The sequence below is a fragment of the Ruditapes philippinarum genome, unplaced genomic scaffold, assembly GCF_026571515.1.
Source record: "Ruditapes philippinarum isolate M1 unplaced genomic scaffold, ASM2657151v2 ctg1034_1_1_1_1, whole genome shotgun sequence".
NCBI lineage: Eukaryota > Metazoa > Mollusca > Bivalvia > Venerida > Veneridae > Ruditapes > Ruditapes philippinarum.
Window position 1 is genome coordinate 11,948 of NW_026860488.1, and position 24,999 is coordinate 36,946.

General features: G+C 32.0%; 2 protein-coding genes across 7 annotated transcripts in view; one reads left to right on the plus strand and one right to left on the minus strand.

Annotated features, from left to right (window-relative positions):
* Window positions 1–3,889: 3,889 nt before the first annotated feature.
* LOC132760277 (uncharacterized) lies at window positions 3,890–6,798 on the minus strand. Its single transcript, XM_060752231.1, has 2 exons — window positions 6,563–6,798; window positions 3,890–6,443 (listed from the first exon to the last, which is right to left on the minus strand). The coding sequence occupies exon 2, from the start codon at window positions 6,435–6,437 to the stop codon at window positions 4,551–4,553; it is 1,887 nt and encodes a 628-aa protein (XP_060608214.1). The 5' UTR covers window positions 6,438–6,443; window positions 6,563–6,798; the 3' UTR covers window positions 3,890–4,550.
* A 1,719-nt stretch (window positions 6,799–8,517) lies between these two features.
* Window positions 8,518–24,999, plus strand: part of LOC132760278 (rab11 family-interacting protein 4-like) — a 53,846-nt gene continuing 37,364 nt past the window's right edge. Inside the window, exons 1-5 of one of the 6 annotated variants that reach the window (XM_060752236.1) lie at window positions 8,518–8,831; window positions 15,082–15,181; window positions 15,948–16,036; window positions 20,196–20,359; window positions 24,381–24,455. In XM_060752236.1, coding sequence (XP_060608219.1) covers window positions 8,703–8,831; window positions 15,082–15,181; window positions 15,948–16,036; window positions 20,196–20,359; window positions 24,381–24,455 — 557 coding nt within the window. In that variant the 5' untranslated portion in view covers window positions 8,518–8,702. Of the gene's footprint in view, window positions 8,832–15,081; window positions 15,182–15,947; window positions 16,037–19,270; window positions 19,652–20,195; window positions 20,360–24,380; window positions 24,456–24,999 lie in introns of those variants that run through there. The other 5 variants (XM_060752232.1, XM_060752233.1, XM_060752234.1 and 2 more) reach the window with 5 other exon arrangements.

Genomic DNA, 24,999 nt, shown 5'->3' on the forward strand with positions numbered 1-24,999 from the left:
GGTATTTGACCAGTTTTAAAACATACATTAAACAGTACATGCAAGAATGAAACTGCAGTATCATTTTTAAAAGCTTCATATGGTATGTTATCAACACCACAAGCTTTACGGAAATCAGCTTTATCTATGGCTTTTTTTACTTCATTTACTGAAATATTATTGTCTAGCTGTGGGATATAACTGTTATGATCTGTCTGAACGTCTCTTTGACGATAAACACTAGATCCATCAGCAGAGGAACCATTCAAGAGATCTTTAAAACTATCTTTCCAATAATCTAAAACTTTGTCTTGATCTGTAACTAATACTCCTTTGTCATCAACAAACTCAAATGGAATGTTGTGTGTTTTTGTTTTAGATATACCAACTTTACCAATTGTTTTCCAAAACCTGTTTTGGTCACATTCTACATAGTTAAGTAGTTCTCCCTGCTGTTGGAACCAGTATTTTCTTTTAGTTTTTTGTACCTCCCTATCAAAAAGTTTTCTACAGTTTCTATATATACAATTCAGCTCTTTCCTTCTACCGTTAGATTTACAACATAGCCAGTCTTTTTCTGATTTACAAACATTGTTCCATAACAAACTTAAATCATCATTCCACCATGGTTTTCCGACCCTTCTCTTTTTATTTATTTGAGAACTGTTTAAAACAAAACGTTTACAAGACAATTTATCATGCATATCATTTTTAATAGTATTACATAGTGTCTCGTATGCATTATCAATATCACACTGTGTTCGTAGCCCTTGTTCCAACTGGTAGACTGACTCATATAAGTCTGATACTACTTTTTGATCTTGTAAAAAGTTACCTGGAATATAAGGAATGTTTTAGTTCTGCTGAATTTACGAATTTACCATTAAATGAAAATTGGACACCCAAATATGAGAAATGCTCAACAATTTCAAGGACAGTCCCCTCATAGTGAAAGTTAGGCATATAACGCAAACCTCTTTTGGTTTTCCAAAATATAATAACTTTGGTTTTATTTGTATTTATTTCAAGATTCCAAAGCTTGCAGTAGTCAGACATAGCGTTGAATGCTAACTGAAATAGAGATAAACAGAATCCCTAAAGAAAGCCCAACACGGCAAAATTGACAATGTTGCAGGCTCGGTTTGATTGAGCCTGTTCATGGACGGTACTGGATAGTGCAAGTTACCGTCCACGCCCCCTAGCACCGGCTTAAGCAGAATTCAACATTATACATGAACTGGTACAATTTGGAATTTTGAAACATCCGCAAATGTGTTCATATGGCGGTTGTCATGGAACCTTCAATGTGACACGTAAGTGCCATTCCATGAAAAGCGGCATATAGTCCCCAAGTAAAAAAATGCGTGTGCCCTAAACGAGAAAACAATGGGCGGAACTAAATAAAATGGAATTTTGAAAGGGGATCAGAGGTTATGAAGCCTGCATATCACAGATAATACGTCAAAAGACAAATTTAAAAAGCAGGCAACATATCCTAAGGGTGATTAGACAGTATTCAAGTAGGAATACTGGAACCACCCAAATTGAAAAAAGCCAAATAGAAGAAACTAAAAATACCACATAACATGAATACACAACAATTATGTCGTGCTGAACGATCTTCAAGGATCGAAAATATAACATCTTTGATTAAATGTACGGGGCGACTTTTTACGGCCGCCACACGGCACAAATAACACTGATGTGACCATAAAATAGAGATAAACAGAATCCCTAAAGAAAGCCGCTGAGAGCTCTCTGACAATAGTACAGTGTCATCTGCGTATAATAGTAAATACAGTTTAAGATAAACTTCCATTTCATCATCACTTAACATATCATCTGTATGTTCTTTTAGAAACTGCAAACCTTCATATTTATCAGACATAAAATTAGTTAGATCATTCAAGAAAAGACAAAACAATATTGGAGATAAGTTTTCACCTTGTCATACTCCAGTATGACTAGTGAAAAAATCTGAAATTGTATTATTCGAACTAACACATGACTTAGCTTTGTCATACATATTCTGTATTATTTTAAAGCATTTCCCATCAATATTGTGACTTAATAATTTATGCCACATGGCAGTGCGATTTACAGAATCAAAGGCCTTGCGATAATCTACAAATGCACAATACAATTTTTTTCCATGTGCTAGATATACGTCCACTAGAAGTGTTAATGAAAATATGTGATCAACAGTACTGTAGTGCTTCCTGAAACCTGCTTGTTCTTCACATAGAATGTTGTTTGATTCCAAGAAGTCATTTAATCTGTTATTAAGTACCGAAGTGAAAAGTTTTCCAAAGCAACTGAGTATTGTTATGCCCCTGTAATTATCCGGATCATTAACATCCCCTTTATTTTTATACAATGGTAAGATAACTCCCTTGCTCCACACATCCGGAAAGATACCATAGTCTAATATAATGTTAAAAAATAGCTTAAGTACAGCCAGCAGATTATCAGGAGCATTTTTGAGATACTCATTAATAATGTTATCAAATATAGATGGACTTTTATTATTCTTAAGCGCCTTTATAGCCTTATCTATTTCTTGCTCAGTAAATTGCGAATTCAGTGCCTCATTAAACATTGGTAAGTTGTTAACATTAAAATTATCTACGTCATTTTCATTTCTTAAAATATCTGCATTCAAATTACCGAAATGCTCATGGAAAACCTCATTAGTTATTTTATTTATTATCACTTTTTTATCAGAAGAATATTTATTTAATAAACTCCAATAAGATTTAGGATCACTATGCTTTAGTCCTCTCAGCTTTTTTATGACATTGTCATTGAAACTGTTAAACTTTTTATTTAATTCTTTTTTATATCTTTTACTGTTTATCATCATAAGGTTTTTATTACCTTCGGTTTTATTTTTCCTATAGGTATTTCTGCTTAGGTAATATTCCTTTCTAAATTTCGAGCAATCTTTATCGAACCATTTTTGGTCAATTTTGCATTTTTTCTTTCTGTGAAATATTTTTTTTCTTGTATTAAATTACATCTCGAGGAATTCGTGATGAACTACTTTCGGATTTTGCAAATAAGCATATCAGGGTCTGAAATTTCGCTACCATATTATTTGTTTGGTCTGACGACCCAAACTGACGACCCAAACAAATAGAAACGAAACTTATGATCGGGTTGTCTGAGTCTCACTTTTCTCACTCCCTAGCACCGGCTCAGTAAGCAGCATTCAATCTTCAACACAAAATGTTTGGGAATAAACGGGAAAAAACAGCATATTATAGCTACAACGCAACACTTGAAACCTGGTAATCATTAATATACCGTGAGTAATAATGAGCATATTGTCATATTTTCAAACAGAATACTTCAAAAATGCTTGTATGAAAAAGATATGGCAGTATATTGCCCTTAAAAACGCATGGCGCAAGTACGACATCACAATCATTCCTAAATAATAGCCTGGATATATTATTGTCTTTACGTACAATATTGATAGGACTTGCTAAGTTACAATTTTCTCGAGAATCGACTGTAAAATTATTGAAATAATGTAATTTTACTGTTTATAAATTGTATAAAAATATTTCATAAGATATAGCTATATACCGATTGAATATAACAAAGGTGGAGATAAAAATATGAATAACACAATATGTTGTATGTTGATATATTTTCTTTTTACATTAAATTTATATAAAAATAATTATGATTTAGTATGAAATACATGTAGATTTCTATGTATAAAAATATATTTGAAAAAATAATTAGTCTAAAAGAAGTTTTAAAATCACAGTATTTGCAATAGATAAATAAATAAGTAAACAACAAAAAAGAACAAATAACTTGCACTTCATTAACAACAAAATCAACAGGAATATTCAACAACAAAAAATAACATATATTCAACCGACATTTTTAAAAGAAAAAAATAGTTAAAATCTCGATTATCAATTAAAGCAGCATGCCTACAGATTCAGGCTAAATTTCGTGAAAATCTTGAAAATGTGATTAAAAGTAAAAACAATGTGAAGTAAACAAAGAAAATAATTAGCACTTACAAGCCACGAAATATTACTAAAAAGAGGGTTTTTTGGAGGTTGTGAATAATGTGCAAAAATAGTCATCACAACGTAAGTCATGCAGTGTTAATATGGTACATGTAATAAATATTGAAAAATTAGTCATTTATCGCACAAAACATGTGAATTATTTATTACTGGAATCTTCAACCTTTTTACTTTTCTTAAAATCTTTTTGGCTCACATTTTGTTTTATTTTCTAAAAAATTTTTTGGCTCATATGTAGGTATGCAGCTTTAAAACAACGAACGATATACAGCAAATGCAAAATAATATAATTGGCCTTGAAGATAATACTGGCAAGAATAATTATCCCTGATACCCAAAAGATGGGAATTATATTATTATATATTACTAATGAAGATTGCTAAAATATGCTAAAGGATTCCAGCTATTAATGTTGACTTGTTTAACATCAGTTGAATAATTATTGATATAATTGCCCATCTAAACAGTATATGCAAGACTCAAAAGCGTTTTTTGTTTTATCAATACACCTGGAATAAATTACGTTGGCTTGACAATCGGCGAGGGCCAAGATTTCTTCATTCCCAGTTTCACATCAGAGGCACCAAGTAAACTAACAGATAAAGATCCAACTATCGGGTCATGATCCAGAATTTCATTCGGATGGTATACGCTTGTGTCACGATCAAGATTTACCCACGAGATCTCCGTGAAATCAAGATCATCTGTAACAATGCAGTAGTCGACTATTCCTCGTACAGTTCTCCTCATGGATGTTTCATAGATACAGAGTTTAAATGGGCTTGTCACATATGTTTCAATGCTATACATGTCCACATTATAGTCTCCTCCTGCTACTATTGGTAACTTATACTTTTCCCTGATGTGTCTTAAAAATTCCATCCAATACTCAAAATATTCAATCTTTTTCAGCTCTTTCATTCTTCCTCCCCCATTTTCATTTGACTTACCGTGCCATGATATGCAGATGAAATCTAGAGCAGGCTTGGAAGGGGTGGAAACTCTTGATAGACACATACGAGCAACAGGATTAAAATCCATAGGAAATGTCCTTTTTAAGCGGTTGTTAGCGCTACTTTGTAAACCGGAGAGGATGGTTTGTATATCGGATGAGGGGAGGTCCTTCACAGTTATACAAGAAGAATCGTACATTATACTTGCATCATAATGACCCTTGTATACGTAATGTTCCGGGAACGGGTATTTAGCCCATGTTTTACCAGTGATGCCTTTCCAACTAAACTCTTGGAAAAGCACAATCTTTGGAGAATGCTTTAGAATTACATTTTGTATGGCATTTTTCCTTCTTTCAGTCGGTGTTCCACCTTTATCATTCTTCCCATTTGCATTCATTAACATTATCTTCACTGATTCAAATGTATCGCTTTTTAAACTGTTTGCTTGGGCATTATTTCTCGGCGCCTTTGGGATGGCTGTGCTTGTCATTCTTGGCGTTATTGTTATGCTTGGCTGTTTTCCAGAACCACCACTCTCTCTTCTTCCTTGTTCATTTGTATCAGAGAAGTGATTTCCTTTTTGCTTTTCAATTTCCTTCAAAGTTATTACTGCTTCCTCGTTTTCGGAACTCATAGGTACTGCCTGATTGTTAAATTTAGATACTTTTGCCATTTTTAGCGCATTGTTAACACCAGCTTTATTTCGTTTTGGTAATCTCGTGTCTGTTTGCTTGACTTCATCTGTCTCTTTTGCTTCGTCTTTTATTTTTTCTAGTTTACTGAAAACATGTATACCGTTTGGATTAGGTTTAGTTTTAATGCGTGGATCTCGGTCAAAATTTACTGAAGGAATTTTTAGTGTCTCATCTGTTTCCTCTTCTAGGTACAGTGGCGTTAGTTTCGTTGATTTTGTTTTTCTGTTTTTAATGCGGGTTTCCATGTCCTTCAATGTAACGAAGCCAGATGGAACTTTAGAATGTACATTTCCTTTAGAAATGGCGTTATTATTTGACTTATCATAACTCAAAGCACCTGCTTCATTACTCTGAGATTTTAACTGTTTTTCACCAACGACAAAATTGTTTCTATTCACCCTTTGTTCCATTTCAGTGCGAGTAACAAATCCTTTTGGTAATCCATTTACCCAATTACTTTTCAGATTTTCCTCTCCCGTTTCTGTTGGCTGGATCTTAGAATTTTGTAGTTTCGCTCCATGTTTTTGTTGTGTGCTTACTGGTTTTGAAGTTGTATCTGTGTTTGAATTCATTGGCACTTCTTTGTCGACAATACCAGTCTTTAATGATTTAGAATTTGGTTGATTCTTATCCGTGGTACTTGGGTTTTGATTCGTCAGTTTGTTGCCATTCTCTCCTGGCGCTTTTAATTGATCTGCTACGTTTTCAGATCCATACAGTTTTGTAGCTTTCAATCTCTCTGGGCGGCGAGTCATTCTTTACTGAAATCAATAAAATATTGATATTTTACATGAACCGAGAGATCTTTCGGACAACGTTAATATATCAAACATTGTAAGAAATCGAAATAGGATGCAAAATAAGGAAACTCAGTACTCACGTTTTTCTTCCTACTGTTATATTCCTGTCATTTTCAGAAATTTGAAAACGAAACAATAAATTTATTTCGCTTTATTTCGGAATTAAACAATCCGTTGGTAAAGAGATAAAAATACTTTAATAGTGTATCTATGTTTAAGTACGTGAACAAGGAGATCATTAATGTAGATCACTAATATAAACCTATTGTTAGTTATATACTATCAGAGATAACAAATCTTATTTACATGTTGCGACATGTTCAAATACGCATCAACAGGAAATAAATTTAAAGGGAAGGAACCTAGGTAACTTGGTTGGGAGTTAAATAATGCAGTTATTCCCCGCTGTACTGCGATGCTGCAGTTGTCATGTGGATGATTTTTATCACTATTATCAGGGTCTTTCAAATAGATTTGAACGAACCTGCTATTATTTATCATTATACATGTGTTTATTTATTTATTTTAACTTCTTTTTGTCACCGATTTCAAACATTTTGCTATGTCTTGCTATTAAAACTTATAACAGTTATGTCAATTTCATTAAAGCCTAGATCTTTTACTGGGCCATTGAATATAATATTATAATATTATAAAGTTTTCATATTAAGGTATTGAACTCAACACTTGTAATTAATAGTCCTAATTTGGTCATTATCATTGCGTTCCATTCATGCGTAAACTGAAAGTTGATATTGATTTTGCACTGTTTTTTTATGGACGCATATCATTCTTAAAGGCCCATTTTTACTTTTATTTCTCAAAAGCTTTTTAGTTATAATTTTAAAAAGTTAACCACTGACCAATAACTTAAACGGCTTTTGCTACTGTTGCTTTTTGGCAATAAGTATAGTTACGGATGTCAAAATGCCTTTTTGTTTACATTTTGCTTTTATGACAAATAATTGAACATTTGAATTCAGCGCTTTTTTATCAGGCGATAAGCATCCAACATACTCTAAAATCATTATTTAAATTATAAATATCATGTTTGCCCATTACAAAGAAGGAAAAGGGTTTTGTAGGTATTGGAAGCCCAGTAGGAATTTATTAAATTAAATCAATGAGTTACACAATTAATGTTTATTATTTTGTTAATTGGTACAGAAACAAATCTTAAATTTCAGATGTTCCAGTTAATCTTCTTCATGTGACAATTTACTGGACTCTCAAGTCAGTCTTGTCGCACGAGGAAGTTGTGAGGTGCTTTAGTTGGTGCAGGTGAAAACTGTACATAGTTTATTTGTCACCTGTCTAAGCTTGAATGTCTTCAGGTTCGGAGCTGTGGCGAGGTGCTCTGGCATTTGGTCCAGCAGGCGTACCGCTGAAAACGTAGGTCTAATCTGTCAGAGATTTTTTTAGTATTTAATCGTACTATTCTAAATATTGACATATCGATCGTGATTTGCGCAATCATTTCACACACATACATGTATGTACGAGTCCAACTGTTGGGATAAAGTTTGCTATTTTGAGCATGGGCAATATTTCCCCTCTGGAGTCGCTAGCTAGTTCTAAGCGATTCTGACCCAGAACAAAAATATCTCGTGCAGAATCTATAGCTTTAAATTTGGCGCGTCAAAATATTTTGACAAACAAATGAATTACAGGAGCCCGTCCCTGTAACAATTCTAGAAAATTATGTATACTGAAGTAAATAAATTTATTTATATTTATATATGCATATATGTACACAATATCATTGTTTTTCGATCTCATTTTAGTCCCAGTTTCACTAAGCCGCGTTCCTATGATCAATGTATACATGTAACTAAATGTTAGGTAAATTAAGTAACATTTAAAAAAAAACTCATTTATTGATGAAAATGTAAAAGTTCAACTCATATGCCTCCGTAATGCATTCCAAAGTAAACAGTCAGTGTATGAAATCAATACAATTAGTCCCAGGTAAATGACACCTGTCAACGTGTAGATTAATCCGCGACTAACTAAACAAATTGCACAAGGAGTGCGTGTGCCTTTTTGTCACAAACATTTTCTTAAGTGTGAATAACTCGCTTTTAACCATTATCATCATATATACAAGTAAAATCTTTCAATATTCACTATATGATTTATTTTTATTTGGATTTAAGTTCGAACTACTTTCAGTAAGTCGTGACTTCCTGTTAGTGTTACAGGTAAATTATTCAATGTACGATGGAGGTGGATTTTACGGAAAAAATTAAAAGTGTTTTTGATGTTTGTGATACAGAAGGAACTGGATATATAACTGTAGATCATTTGAAAAATTTAGCCAAGGAACATTTTGGAGCTGACAGCGACGAGGTATTAAAATAAACAATTGATTTGAAATGATTAATCTCGCGATGTGTTTTGTTTACGTTTGTTATGGGGTGGGTGGGGTATTGTACATAGGCGTAACATTAGCTGTGGTTTATCAATAATAATAATAATAATAATAACAAAACCACAAAGTATGAGCCGGTTTACACTGTTGTTAATTTATAAAAAGAAGTATTTAATTGTGATACTTATATAAACATTTTTTTTATAATTTCTTTGCTGATAATGTTCAGGGTTCTCGGGGACGCTTATTTCGGCGTCCCGGTACGCATGTTTAATACAGCTGGACGCAAATATTTCAGAGCAAGGATTCCACGTACGCTTAATTTTGCTTGGGGACGCATAAACATTACCGATTGTTCACAACCACAAATACACAAATGCGTCAGCGCGTGTCAGTCTATAGGTAGGCGGTCCTATGCATATCGACCCGTGAAGCGATTAGCCAATCAGCGATAACGCTTCCGATCATTATCACGCAATAGTGATCAGACTAATGTATACACGCGCTGATTACCAGATATATTACACGAGGTGATAATTTTATATCTTTGATCAACAGTTGATTGAAATTAGCAAATTTTACCTACAAGGGATAATTTTATCGACTATTTACGCCGCAAGTTTAAAGACTGTTTTCTCAAATTACAAATGAGTGTAATTTTGAATGATTGTCGAATATTTTCGGCATTTTCTAGGCACAATTTTGCTTTAGTTTCATTCTTGCAAAACTTTTCTATAATTTTAAGATATTGTGCCGAAATGCCAGGTACACATACGCTTTTATTCTATCCGAAAATTGATCCGGAACATCGGCGATTTCACGTTCGCCAGAAACCCTAAAATTTCGCAAAAATTCTCGGTTACCAAGCCAAACATGCGAATGAATTGTTCCTTTATTATTTAATCAACATTAAATCTTTAAATATCGATCTTCAATTTGTCCCCTTTTGAAGATATTTGCTAAAATAATTGTCGATCGGATGAATCTCTTACACACTGCGTGAAGCTGTACACGATTTTCCTATTCATTCCGCTAAACGCTGCCTATATACATTTACGTTTTTTTTTACAAATACAAACTTTTTGTCTTTAGAGTAGACTTTTTTAACCAGAATAAAATTTGATTTGGTATAAAAGTGAAAAAAAAAAAAAAACGATTTCCATGTGTTGATGCATTAATATGAAATAATTCCATAATAAATATTAACAACAAAACAATAATTATACTATGTAGTTCAGAGTTTCTTTTGAATAACTATAAACTTTGGAAGTCTCTTGAAGATTCAAAATATCAGCAATGTTGAATGACTATTCTGTAAACATATTAATTTCGACGCGCTTTTGGACTCCAACTTTTTCATGGTTGGGAGTCCATGGACTCCATGTTTTAAAGTCCTAATGAGAACCCTGATGTTACTTTAGGACTTTAAAAATTACCTTGCAAGATGGTAGATCTAATGCAACAAATTAAATTTGTCAAAGAGACATTGAGATAATTTTGAATAAATAAAGTCTTTTCCAAATGCCTTTTAAATGGGTCAAACCGTTCATGTCGAATTAGATAGTTGAGCAAGAAGGTCGCACTCTATAATACAGCAATCTTCTGGAGTAGGCCTTGGTCTGTCATTTAATACAGTAATATAAAGTACTATGTATGACCAATCATTTGTAATTCAGCTTCGTACCAACTCTACGACCCCATTGAAATAAACAGAACTTTAAGTTCTTAGGTAAAACATTTCAGTTCCATTCACCTGTTCTCAACATTACAGTTCTATTTACAACATTGTGTACCTTTTTAGGGCATGTCACATTCATAAGACCTAATATTCGACAGATAACCAGGACAAATCAGGTTTGGAGACAGCTGTAGATCAAACTATGGTGGCTGATTTGAGCTATTCGTTTTGCCCCGCAACCCTCACAAACGAAAAGTCTAGAATGAACAAGTTAAAATGGCTGGGATGCAGAGCGAAAACATGTTAATTAGCGTGACTGCTTGGTAAAGTTTAATAAATAAAACTTCACCCACCAGAGAATTAAGAAACAAAATAGCAGGACGCGGAGCGAAAACATACTTATCAGCAGGGGCGCGGGCAAACTTTAATAAATAGAACTTTACTCCTCTTGTCCCATGACCCCGCCAAGTGAAAAATTGAGAATTAAAAAAGTTAAAATTGCGAGGGAGCAGAGCAAAAACTCGCTAATAAGCGAGGCGCTAATTAGCATGTTTTTGCTCTGTGTCCCCGCCATTTTATTTCTTAAATCTCGCTTGGCGCCTCCACGGGACAATCGTCATTTATTAAACTTTGTCTCGCACCCCACCAATTAGCATGCTTTTGCTCCAGGCCCCTGCCATTTTAACTTGTAAATTCTTGACTTTTCACTTAACAGGGTCGCGGGGCAAAAACACTGATGTCACAAATCAGCCACCATATCAAATTGATTGGCTCGCTGCATTTTTGGCTGTCTCAAAACATGGAAAACACCCACAAAACAAAAATGACCATCTCGAATTCAAAATGGACTGTCTCAGAAAATGTTTATTAGCAACACTGTAAAGTATGGAAAAATTGCTCAAATATCATTGTTTAAAATAGAACTGACAATTTAAGTCGGACAAAATAAAGGTACCACAGTAAAAAAAATCTTATTCAGTTGGAGCCCAAGTCATTTTGTGGTAATGTCCACTTGCATATGCCACTAATTATAATACTATTAAGTCTCAGGCACTGTCAGGTAGCAAATGTTATGCATTTTTGAACTTTAAACGCACTTAAGTAACTTCTGTTGACAGTTTAATGTTATTGTTAATTGTTGAATCTTTTATATTGATAGTGGATACCTCAAAATTTAAATTATGATATGTCTAAAGTAAGATGTCGGAAAGTAAAATCACATCAACTACCTGGGGAAAGGGGTAGACTAGGGAAAGGGGGAGGGGAATGATCTTTGCACCTATTGAAATTTGTTTAACCTACCAATGTCTTTGTTTATTTTACATTGTTTCTGATATAATTGGGCTTATCAGAGCTGAATAGACTGCAATAGTGTTAGGTTAATTGGTCTTAATTGATAAAGGTAATGTTTCATGTAGATAGGTTTAACAGCTATAGACCTTATCCAGTCATACTATAATTTTTGTATAATTAGTTTACAATTGTTATCTGAAATGTGTAAAATATGTCAATTGCCCAAATATATTATAATACTTATACATTATATCTTTTCATTGCATTTTGACATTCTGTTTTGCATTGTTAGATAATTTTAGAGAGAATACTACTGGCCTACCTAGGATTTTAAATAATATCAGAGTCTTAATTCTCAACCTAAACTCCATTCTTCCAAAAAAAAAATGTATGGTTTTTATAAAGCAGGTCATGTTGTGAAATATGTAAAGAATATGTTAACATTTTTCTAAAGAAAACAATCAAAAATTTTTAGTATTAAAATGTCTCAAACTCAAGGTGGTCAGTTAATATGTTGTCATATTCTGTGATTTTATCTTTGAGACTGTTTACATTGCTAGATTTCTTGATAAGATATTTTCTTTTAATTACAGTCTTGTGGAATAATGTATCTTTTGTTAAAGGATTATGGGCAAAATAGGGGTTTTAAGTTTCAGTAACCCCCTTAGTATTGCTGTGAAAACACTAAGAGTCTAAGATACGCTGATTTCTGAAAAGTTAAAAGATCTATAATTATAGCTTCCTTTGATTGCCCAGACTGGTAAATTGAAAATTACATGAAAGCAGCTAATTTAGCTTTAAGTTTTGATGTATAAAGAAGTGTATATTTATAAAAAAAAAAACTACTTGTGTAGAGTTGAATTCACAAGAGAACATATGTTAATGATTATGGTGATGTTTATACATGTATGCAAGGAAACCTCAAAAGCCCCCTCAAGTGTTTGCTCCAACATTATAGGCAGACAATTTAATGCTACTGTAAGTTCCTCCTAACTCTTACCATCCCAAACTTATAGATATATTTTGTTTGTATAAATTTTCTGTTTTGATATTCAATTAATAAATTTAATGATGTAAATGTTTAAAATGCTAGTTTTTGGTGAACTTGTTACTGTTAATAATAAATTTGACTGTAGAAATGGCAAAATACTTAAAAGTCTGATTTCGGGGACGGGAAACAGATATTTTTTGGCCTTTCCAGACATCTTTAAGTGAAATCATTCATTACAACAAAGAAAACTTCCTTTGCACTAAATAGTTCACCTGCCACAGTACTCTTGTGGTAAGTTAAATTTAGGCTTCCACAATTCACAATAATTAGATAAATCTGGATTTGGCAGACCTTTATTTATGCTCAATTAATGAGCTTCTGAATTATTATTAAAGAGATTTCCTTGAGTTTGAAATTTAGTCAGAAAATTAAACATTAAAAAGAACAATGCACATGTTTAATTTCTTATCAATTTTAAATTTTTCAAATTTTATGAGTTTTGAAAAACATGGTGCAAAAGTTTGGATACTGCATTTCAAAAGTTAAGGAATCTGTGGAATTTTAAGTTCTACAATGCTTATCAGTGATTTTTCTCACTTAACTGATTTTGGAAAAAATTATTGCTAGAATTGCTGATTTGGGAAGTAAAAAAGCTGGATTAAGTTCAGATTTTTGGGAAAACTGAATGATTTTAAAGAAAATTTCAATTGGGAAGATGCCTTTTTTCTGAGTCTGTTATATTAGTAGGAAAATCACTGCTTATAATGTACAGAAACTTGTATTAACTTAATCAAGTTGAAAGTAAATTGAGAGTCTATGGATTAGAAGATAGATAGGCCAAAACTGCCTGGATTTTCTACTTTATTATAAGTATATTAGACAGATTAAAAGATTAACAGATTTCATTGCTTAATTTTGTTCTGTGTAGACATAGTCTACAAATTATTTCAAGTATTTAACTTTTACAAATGTAGGGCAAAACCAACCCTGTAATTCTTATACAGACTGATATAACCCCACCTTTAGATTTTCCTAGGTAGGCAATAATACCCACCTGTCTTATATATCTGTCTGTGTTACTTTACCCTAATTCTAATGAAACATATATATGTATAACATATGTTATAAACTGTTTGGTGTCATTTATTCAATTATTAGAAATTAATTGTCAATATGGACCGTGTGGGTTTTCCACAGTTACCAAAGCTAAAAACACTTTAATTACACTGTATAGAAAGGCATCATATCTTTCTTAGATAACACCAATTATCTCTGGAGTCTTGTTGAAAATGTCCACTATAAATGTCCATCAATACAAGAGGAGGCTAAATTGAGGCATTTTATTAATCCTTTAGCTTCTGGTGAAAAGGCATGTTGCATTAAATGCAACAAGACATTAATTTTGTCTCATAATTGTGTACTTGAAAATTTCAGGATTGTTAATAAGCTTTTTAGTTTAAAGAAATGGCAAATGAATGATTGATAAGTAATGAATTAGAGCTTTATGTTAGTGCAAACTGCACTCCCCTCCCTCCTGTCATATACTTCAATAACCGTTGGTTGCGCAGGCGTAGACTTCAAATATATATCATGTAAGAGGTTTCAACATGCAATATGGTCATGCAATAACCACAGGTTTTAATATTAATTAAATTTCACATAAATTGCTGTCGGTAGCATTTACAAACTGGCTTTCACTGAAATGATCAACACATGTTCCTTGTCAAACTTGGATACATTTAAAATTAATTGTTCATATACTTCTAAGAATTTTATGTCACTTTTAGATTTCTGAGAGAATTTGCAACAATACCAGTACAAAAATTAAATCATCTAGTTTTTCATGCAATTCAAGAACTAGTGGCTCTGAAAGTATTTTTTTTATCCCTAAATCATACTGAATATGTTAACATTATCATACATGTATTTTAGGACAGCCTGTCAAAATGCTACAGTGATCTTGTCAGATAATGCAGCTATGATAGCTCTAAACATTTTAAAGGTTTTTGGTATAAATGTATTGACAAGATCATTATTTATTGAGCTTGCAATCTAATCTAAGAGTTAACAAATCCTATAAAAAGTGGGACAAAAATCTTCATTAAAACATCAACTTATAAATGAGGGCATGATTCTAGAATTGATAGCATCATTAACCATCAAACAGATAACAGAATCATTCACATTGATTTCTGATGGGTTTTTTTTTCTCAATTAAATGTGAATGCATGGTATAGTTGATGTTTTTTTTCTCTTTATTTTCCAGGAAGTAATTGGGATCATCCAGTTATTAGACCCTGAAGGCAAGGGGAAAGTAAGCTTTACAGACTTCTGTCAAGGTGTACAACAAATACTTGAAGTACAAGGTAGACTTTTTTCTCTCTCTATAGGAATCATTGTCCATCGATTTTAATGTCAAATTTTGGATAAATACCACCTCTGACCTCACAGAGAAAACCTATCTATGAAAGCCACATTGGTTCCATTTGTTAAAAGACAATTACCAGTAATACAAGGCAGTTTTTCTAATTTAATATTCTATTGAAATAATTTGTGAAGCTCTGTATTAACTCTTGTGCAAAGCAGTAATAAGATTACACAGATTACAACCATTTATATAGCCATACTGCTGATTTAGAAGGAAAAAAAGCTTGGTTAACCACTAATTTTGAACATACTGTACAATATTGGTTGCCATTGTACGATATTGCTGCCAGTACTGTACAATATTGGCTGCCACTGTATTGGGCTGGAGGATCAAAATAATGCAGTCACTGAATGCTGTGAGATGTTGAAATAACTCAACACTGGATACTGGTAGCAGAGCAGGATTTCTTTTCATGACAGTCAAATTTTTAGAATTTTTATACCAAATAAGGTTGTAAAACTGTTCGAATTTTGATATTCCTTTATGAAACAAGTTTTTTATCATGTTAAATAGCTGTAACATGAAACACTCATTTGTTTGACAAATGACTGATGTTTAAATTCCAGGTAATATTAATGTTTTATACTGCGGTTATACATTTTGCAGCATGTAGCATAACTTAGTAAAATATCATATATCATCTGTCCAGTAAAATGTTTAATGATAATTATGAAAACTGATATGTTCTGATTTTTTTTGTACAGCATCCAAACAGTCAACCCCAACAAACTCTGGTAACCATAGTGACTTCATCAACTCATTCCATTTTGAATCAGAACAATCCCCACCTGAGGTAAGAATTCTTTAAACTCTTTACCTGCTAAACAGTTTCTATCCCAGGCCACAAGTGCCAAGCATGGTCTTCACATTCCGTCAGTTAATATTTTGGAATTTTACATAAAAATGATGAACGGATGTGTCAATATTGAAAGATGGATAAGTACTGGTACATTAAAGACATTTAGTGTGTTACTATAGGGATTAAAATAATGTTTTACTATGTTGGTGTACAGAATATGTATGTTTTGTTTTTAATGCATGAGTTTGATAGTAAAACTAATGCGAAATTTATAAGTTTGTCCTTACATCATGGTGCTTTTGATCTTTTTGAATTACTAGTTACTTTGAAATCTGTTACATTTGTATTTATGATAAAAATTCAATATCCAAGCTAAATTTCAGTGAATCAATTGTCATTATTTTCTAATCAAGTCACTTTTTTGCATTTTTTTCACTGTCAAATTGAAATTTATTGAAGATGAAAATGACATTTAGACTTATTTTTTGCATAAAAATCTCCTTTAAAAGATTTAAAATTTTCTCAAATGCTCTCAATTCTTCTGACTTTTTCTTTACTCTGATGTTTAGAGCATGAATATATGGCTATTTAGTTTGCTAGTCAGTTGGTTTCTTTAACAATAAATAAGATAAAATTGAGCACACAAATATATTAGTTTTATATACCTTCTGTTATGCTGAATGGATATTTAATGACATAAACTAACCTTAAACACACTAAATATCTTAAATGGACTTGTCACGTCAAAACCATTCATCATTTTTTGGGAGAATTTCAAAATATATACTGAGTGAGTAGTAAACTACATACAGCACTGTCAGATTAACACAAAATGTGCTTGCTGATCTTGGACTGTACTGGTCACATGGGTAAAATGTGTTGGCGCAAGCTTGCAAAAAGTTTATGCATGTAAATTGTACTGGTAAATAACCAGAACAATCTGATAAGCTAGTTGAAAATTGAAAATTAGAACTTCAAGCTTTGTTTATAATATATAATAATTTACTTCAAAATGTACATTACTTACAGAAACCCTGTGAATTTGTAGTTAAAACAGATGTTCATTCTAGTTCATGAAAATAGATATTTGAAAACAAACAATGATATACATATTTAATTTCAGTCTTGTTATTTGTCATGTGCTTATATGCCTGTTGGCATGTTATTGTTTAATGTTCATGTCAATTATAATGATTACATAAATGTCAGTGAGTCATATAAACTCATATATACCACAGTGTAAAATATGTACATGATCATTCTTAAGGGCATTGTGGTGCTTTTTGTGAGTTAAGTTAAACTTCTGTTAGAAAGAGGGTTGCATTTGTTGGTTTAATACACAGGGATGGGGATAACGCAAAATGAATGCATGTTGCTCTGTCTTAGTGAACTTTGTATTCAAATTTTACAGAAAATAGTGTCCCTTTTTCTCATGCTACATGCATGCTCACTGCTTTTAACTAACTTGTTACAGTTTTAACTTTACACATGTCTGAATCTATAGAATCAATATTTTTTGTTGGAATTCTGGACTGTCAGTTCCCAATCGTATCTTCATTGATGTCTAATTCAATTTGAATAAAGATCAACTATTAAGACTGGATATTGAACACAACAACATAAGAGACCACTTGAAAAGTATGAATACAGAAATTGGTATACCATGATAAGAATATAAAACAGTGTACTTTATTTCTTTAATTTCCTGTCTGCTACAGGCTCTATGCTTAGACGAATAAAATTCTCCTTGATAAGTTGAACAACAAAAGTGTGCCTCACAAGTAGTCTCATTTTCTTTAGCAAATGTTATTATTGTCATTAACAGTTTTTTGCTTGACTTGTAAGTAGGGGCTGTAACTCTGATAAAAGACTGAAGGATGTCTAATACAGCACATAACCTGTATTATGTGGTAAACAATTAGGCTGACTTAATAAACTTTATTCATATTGACTTTGAAAGTTGACTTATATAGGCTTATTAGGAATTAAAAAAAAAAATTAATGTGCTTAAATGTAACGGAGTCTGGGTGCAGTTAGATAATACTGAATCATGGAATAGAATTGTCATATCCTGAAAGTGCTGAAAAAGGAGCAGTTACTGATATTTGGTTCTCACATTCAAAATAATCATTAATTTAATTATTATAATCAGAAATAAATTTATTCTTCCATTTTGAATATTCTGACACTTTTAAAAACATAAATTGAACAAATTTCTTTTAACAATATTTAAGCATGGAATTCAGTGTTCTGGCTTACTAGTAGTTTTCCCTAACTATTTTATCCTAAAGATTTTGGTTTGCTTGAAATTAGAAACAGAAATTACAGAAAAGTCTGCAAGTGAATGAAACAAAACATGCAAGGTTGCCATTTGTTTCATGTCACGAAAGTAATTAGCATGCATGGAATGGATGGAATGTGTTGAAGCAATGATTGCAGTGAAAATGTAGATAGCCAATTGATTAGAAAAAAATTTACAATAGCATTTCATTGATTAAAACAATAAAGTGTTTCTGCTGGGAAGGTACCGTATTTAAATAAGTCCTGTTAACCATGCCAGTCAACCACATTTTCACATGGGATTGAACCTATCTCTGAATCTCTGGTTCCTGTCATAAACTATGCACCACAAGGGACTTAACTGGCTGGTTCCAGACACAGTACTATTCTGATCTATGGTACGATTTTCATGAATAATTAAGCCAATTCATTGTCTCTGAAAAATGAAAATTCCGGCCTCGGTTAATTTGGATTTATCCATATGCAATATATACATGTACATAAACAAAAGATGCCATGCATATGGAGTTCGATATTATGTGACCAACCTTAATTTTAATTTTAAACTGTAAACAATGTTTATATTAATTGATTGTATAATCTTTTCACTTTAGATTTTGTTTTGGGAAGTGTAATTTTAATTGGTTACCCAGAGGCAATTTTTTTAAAAATAATATCTTACACCTAATGGCTTTTTCATCTGATAAAAAAAAAAGATCCTTTTGACATTTTTTATCTCCTTTTCTGAAGATCTTTTTTTCTCCTTTTCTAAAGATCTTTATTGGCAAGAAAGTTTATTTAGTATAAGTATTGATTATGAATAAAGTTTCATTTGGCATCGCTAGAAGTTCTACAAGACTTGCTGCATTCCATTGAAAACAATCATCGGCTGATCTGTTGGTAGACATTTTTCACTGGAAACTATTCAAACAGAACTATCTGTATGACAGTTGGACTCAAAGCTCTCTGTTTATTGGAAACAAATATTGTGGTGGAAAACGTAGCCTGTTTTCGATGATTTATACGCAGGACCTCAGGTGTCAGGAAACCTGATTTCTGATTTTTTCGGAATGTGTTGGGCTGAAAGACTGTTAAAGGAGTTATATTAATTTAAGGAATTCTACTTTATAAGATATAAATGAATTTCTCAGCTTGAGTCGTTGAATTTTGTATAGCGGAACTCTTTGTGAAGTTGTTATTATGTGAGGTTGCTATAGAAAATAACTGTAAACAAATTTCGGAATATTCAATATAAGCTGTCCTACTTATTGTTCTTATATTATTGATATTGATTAATGGACATTTGAAATGACATCAGCTGATAAACAGGTACTTTTATAAGTTTAACTTCCTTTTTTGGTGTATGTCTTTGTTATATGTAGCTTATAAGTCAGTGGTGGGACTGTTTTGTTTTGTTAAGTTTCATATTTGAAAAGGGTAAACATTGTAACACTGCGTATATATGGTCAGTACATGTCATGTGGTTCTGAGTAAAATGTATAATATAATACGAGACTTCCGTGTAGCATGCAAATTTAATAAACTTTACTTATCTTCCTTGTGTATTATAATAGTGGTTATACATGTATAACTTTTGAAAAATTGTTAAATAGAATATAGCTATATTCAAAATGTTGTTTATTTAACGTATGTATATCTATACGGATGTAATGGTTGAATAAGTTGTTTTTCTATTATCAACATTTACTGATTGCATCACATACTGTGCAGCGCATTTACAGAAAAAGTGATGTCGAGTAATGAACCATGAACTTCATGCCCAATATTTAGACCCTTAGTCTTTTCATGTAAGAAATCCTACCATTAAAGTTATTAAAGGTTATTATTTAAAAAAAAAAGTAATATTTTTCAGGCCCAAGACACTTCAGAAGCTAGCGCGTTTACTTTTAACGAGTACGATACAAATACAGACGAGGACGGGAATCAACTACTTATAGACTTTTCTACGCCAGAAACCTCACGACGTAATCTTCTCCCTTCATATGGTCACAGTAGTGGACGCTCCTCCGCCACCAGGTATATTCCTTGTATAAAGTTTTGTGTCCCATCAATTCATTACAGGCCTCCATGGCTGGCTGATTAAAGTATGTGACTTCTGAGACTTCTATGTCTCTACTGCAGGTTTGAATCCTGCCAGGAATTATATTATTTCATGGAAGTCATGCAACTTTCTGTGGCTGAACTGTGCTCTAGTGAAATCAAAGTGGCTTACTGCCATGATCCAGAGGGTAAGCTACAAAAACCAACAATGCAATCTGCTTCTAAAGATCTACTTGTTTTTTGCATTTGTAAATGGTCAGTGCTAGTGAGGTTTATAAATTGAAACTTTACCTTAAAGGTTTACATTGTGAGTGGGGCTCAAACTTTGTATGTTCAGTGTTTAAAATTAAGTTTGTTATATTAAGAAAATGAAAACAAGTATAATTGTAGGAGTGCGAATTTTTCTCCCCAATATTCTATTCTATACATATTCATGTTTTGAATGTTTGCATGAGGTAAAATGACTCCTGTAAGAAATCACCCAAGTAGACACTAGTATATAATAACATACTTTAAATCAGAATCAGAGATTGGAATAAGAGAATTGAAATTCCCAGAAATTTCACACTTAAAATGCTGTGTGCAATTTCGAAATGCAGTTTCAATTATTTTCCTGCAGATATAAAATGAGTATTTTAGTAGTAGGCTTGATTTAATTTTGGCAAGGCTTTTATAAGATTGCATACTTTGAGAAATGAGTCTGCAGGAAATGTTCAGAGGATTTTATGCACTTGCACTCGTCAAGCTTTAAGTTTCAGCTGAGATAATAACTTGTTTAAGACATCGTATAGGACCAAGCCAGCATGCACATTTTATGCAGTTTTTGTTCCATCTTCATTACAGTACTAGTTGCTTTGCAAAATCCAGTTGCCAGTTTTTCTTCATCAGCATTGTTCAGTTTCTAATCACAATTAGGTTATTATATGCTATACAATTTTGGGTTGAACAATGTAAGGGTTGTTATATCAAAGATTCCCTTGCTTTGAACTTGAAATTCAAATTGGTTTTAAATTATTATGGGATTTTAATACTCAAAACTTGATACAAATTGGAGTAATTTCACCCTTGAACTGTTAGGTTATAAATTTTGATAGATTTTACAGACACTTGTGAATTTCCTATTATCACTTACCATATTAGAGATAAATAGTTAAATACTGACCAATTGAAAAATTATTACCGGAAAGTTGTCCGAAAAGTTTCTTCAATGTTTACAAAGCTATTGTAATAATTGGGGCGACTTCAAAGCTATCATAGTTGTTATATAAACTTGCTGAGATAGTCCTTGAATGATTTGCTAGTTAGGCGAGATAGTCAGAGATGGTGGAAGATAATAAAGTGTGATGCAGATAGTATTGTAAACATACCTACCGTAGTTTCACTATCGGCCTTCTTAAAGTTTTTATCAGGTGAGCGATATAGTTAATGTCCAAAAGAAAACAGTGACACAGAAATGTGTACACATTTTTTTTTGGCAGCGAGCCTTGTATTAAAAGTCATTTATATATAAATAAGGTTGACGGTTTGTTCTGGTAGTCATTTATAGCAGGGTGTCCGTGAGTCATCATTTGATGAACTACTGTTTAATACCATTGCATAAATTTTAAAAAAGAAATAGATTTGTCAAGTTTATATTTGGGTACTGCCCATAGTTAATGGTATGGGTTTGGATATCAAATTGCAAAAAAACTATATATAGTAAATAATTAACACTGTTAAGAGCTTTGTTGGAGACTGCATGGCAATGCAGGCATGCCTAAGTAATATCTCATGCAATACTGGTTGCATAATTATATTGGCAAGTTAATAAAGGTCAATCAGAGGGTTTAGAATTGGAAAATTATCATGTATAAGTACAAAATTCATGCAGTAAAATGCACATTTGATTATAAAAATTTGAAAAAAAGATACAATATAAGGAGGAGAAATCATTTTCAAATTTCTAGTTATTTAACTTGCATTGAGGTGAGGACCTCAATCAACTATGTATATAATTGACCTGTATAGTAACCTAGGGCTATAAGTTCAAACTCTGAATTACTACTGTTTTTGTAATACAGTTTAACTGTTGAACTTGTGTATTTGAAAAATATGCTGATATAAGCTTGATTTAATAATTTGATTGTATATTTATATAAATATAACCAGTATAATTTACTAAGGTTATCATGTTGTGATCTAGAAGATCAATAGTCTATCATAATAAATCATAATATTGATTTAGTGGTTTTCAACCTCAATTGAATGTCTTTTGTGGATTTCATGTCCCGTTGAAATGTTTTATATATAAATATTGATTGTAAGTAAATGTGAATAAATAAAGTTTAATTGTATTTTCATTACCATATTTTAGTGCTGTTATAACATAAGCGCCCCTTGTAATTTAATGACAAGAAATTGTGTATTGTGTGTGTGTGGTACGTATGATTATGTAAATAATAATGGTACAATTTAAAAATTCTATATGATTACTAAAAGGGTATATATTGAGTATAATAATAACAATACTGTTATTAATCTTTTATGATATTTTTATCTTTGAAATCAAGTAGCAATTTCTGAAACTCCTCTATATCATGAAGAGTTATTTTGGTCGGCACAGTAATAGGGGTCAAGTTATGGACTACTTTTCCCCCTATTGCATCAAAGTTGGTAGTATTTTTGCTAGTGAATTTCTACTTTAATTTTTCATTCTCACTATTGCAAATACTACAATATTGGGGGCATTCAGCAACAGTTAGCATTATAACATTTAAAGCAACATTGATGTGACTCGAACCTACAGTAACTAATAAAAGAATTATTTTGTAACAGATATAAATAGTGCATGTCATGTGATCGAAAACGTTAACATATTTTATAAAGCAGTGTAGATATTTCGCAAAAAACCCAACTGATAAAAATGAACACCTTGTAATAGATGATGTCATGAATTATATAAACTTTCCTTAAAATGAGCAATCGCATATAAATGTTCATTATACATATCGTTACCTTTAAGTGCAATAACTGGTAAAACTCCTGTTAAATTTAGAAGGACTTAATCCATTACTGCACTAAGGTGACAGTATTTAATTGATATTAATTGATCTGTTCATAAGTAATATTTTCATCGTTATCTGGTAATTTACACCAATCAATAGCCATTCATTAGATTATCTAATATCTGATATTACAAAATATTGCTGGAAGTTGATTGTTGATCTCTCATAAAATACTGCCTAATCTGATACCTATTAATTTTCGGTTTCTTTCCTGTAATCTACATTTAAATTGCTCTCATATTGATAAAGTGAAGGAGAAAATAAAGAAGAAAACATAATCTTATCCCATATATCATGAAATTTAAAAGTGATTTTAAATGGCATTTCTTTCATGGTTTTTGTAAAGGAAAATCTCTTGAGCAACAGTTGTGCTGGAAGAATTTATTGATTATAGACGAAATGCTGTCAGTGGAGAAAATAACAGTAGCAGCTATTGTCTGATTAATGGCTTCTTTAAATCTAACCTAATTGTCATTCACCAGACAAATAACTGTTCATAGCAAGGTTGTAGTAACTTTGTCTTTTAAAATTCACTGAGCTACGCCATTGTTGCATTGTTTGTAGCCATGGGTAACACACTTTCCTCTTTTAGACTTTTCCCTGAGAAAATTTGTCCTGTTTTAAGAGACATGATGCTTGAAGCTACAATAATTAAGGCATTTCTCTAAAAATGGTCTATTTTAAAACCTATAAATAAGTTGATATTTGGTGTATTTGAATAATTAGTTTAAGTTTTAGTTTTAGGGAGAAAGTTGCTATATGGCCATTACAGTGTTGGTATCAGACTTAAATACCAACCAAGATATTCTGCTTTCCTAAAATGACTACTTAACACTACTTGAAACTTTGTTGATTAAAATATTATTGTCAATCATACTCAGAGTGAGACAGTAAAATAATTTGATTTTTTTTTTACTTGTAGTGTATTGTATTTTCTTTCTTGTTTTTTACAGTCGAACTGATGAAGAAAACTTTGAAGATTACGGTGTAGTTGATCTCGAATCCGATTCCTCAGACGCTAACTTATCGTAAGTAATTTTCATACATCAGCGTAAGAAAAAGCTTGGTTCCTTATCAATCAATATTGTCCTTTATATAGTGTTTAACCTACATTTTAACCAATCCTGTGCCAGATAATATTTAAAAAAGGTCGAATATTTGTCCATGTTATGTTAAGTGTACAAACTGAAAAAATATATGTTCTCTTCATTATAAAGATTTTTTAGTGAATGACCTAGTTAGAGCAGTTAGCTTAAAAGAAAGGTAATGTACAATATGATCTTTATGACCCAAAAGAGGCTATTAGGAGAAATCATCAACATTAAGAATTATATTTTGTGTTGAAACACCATTGTTTGTTGCTAATGGATTTTGCTAAAGAACCTTCATTTTTCTCTCAAACTACATGTATGTTATTTTAAAAAATATTGTTGTGGATGTCACATATATGTGCAACTTCCTACCAAAGTTTGTTACTATATTGAGGATTGACTGCAAAACTATTGTAAATCCTTCATTATTTTATATACATTACTGCAGTTTTGCAGTCAACCCTCGCTATGACAGGGCTCA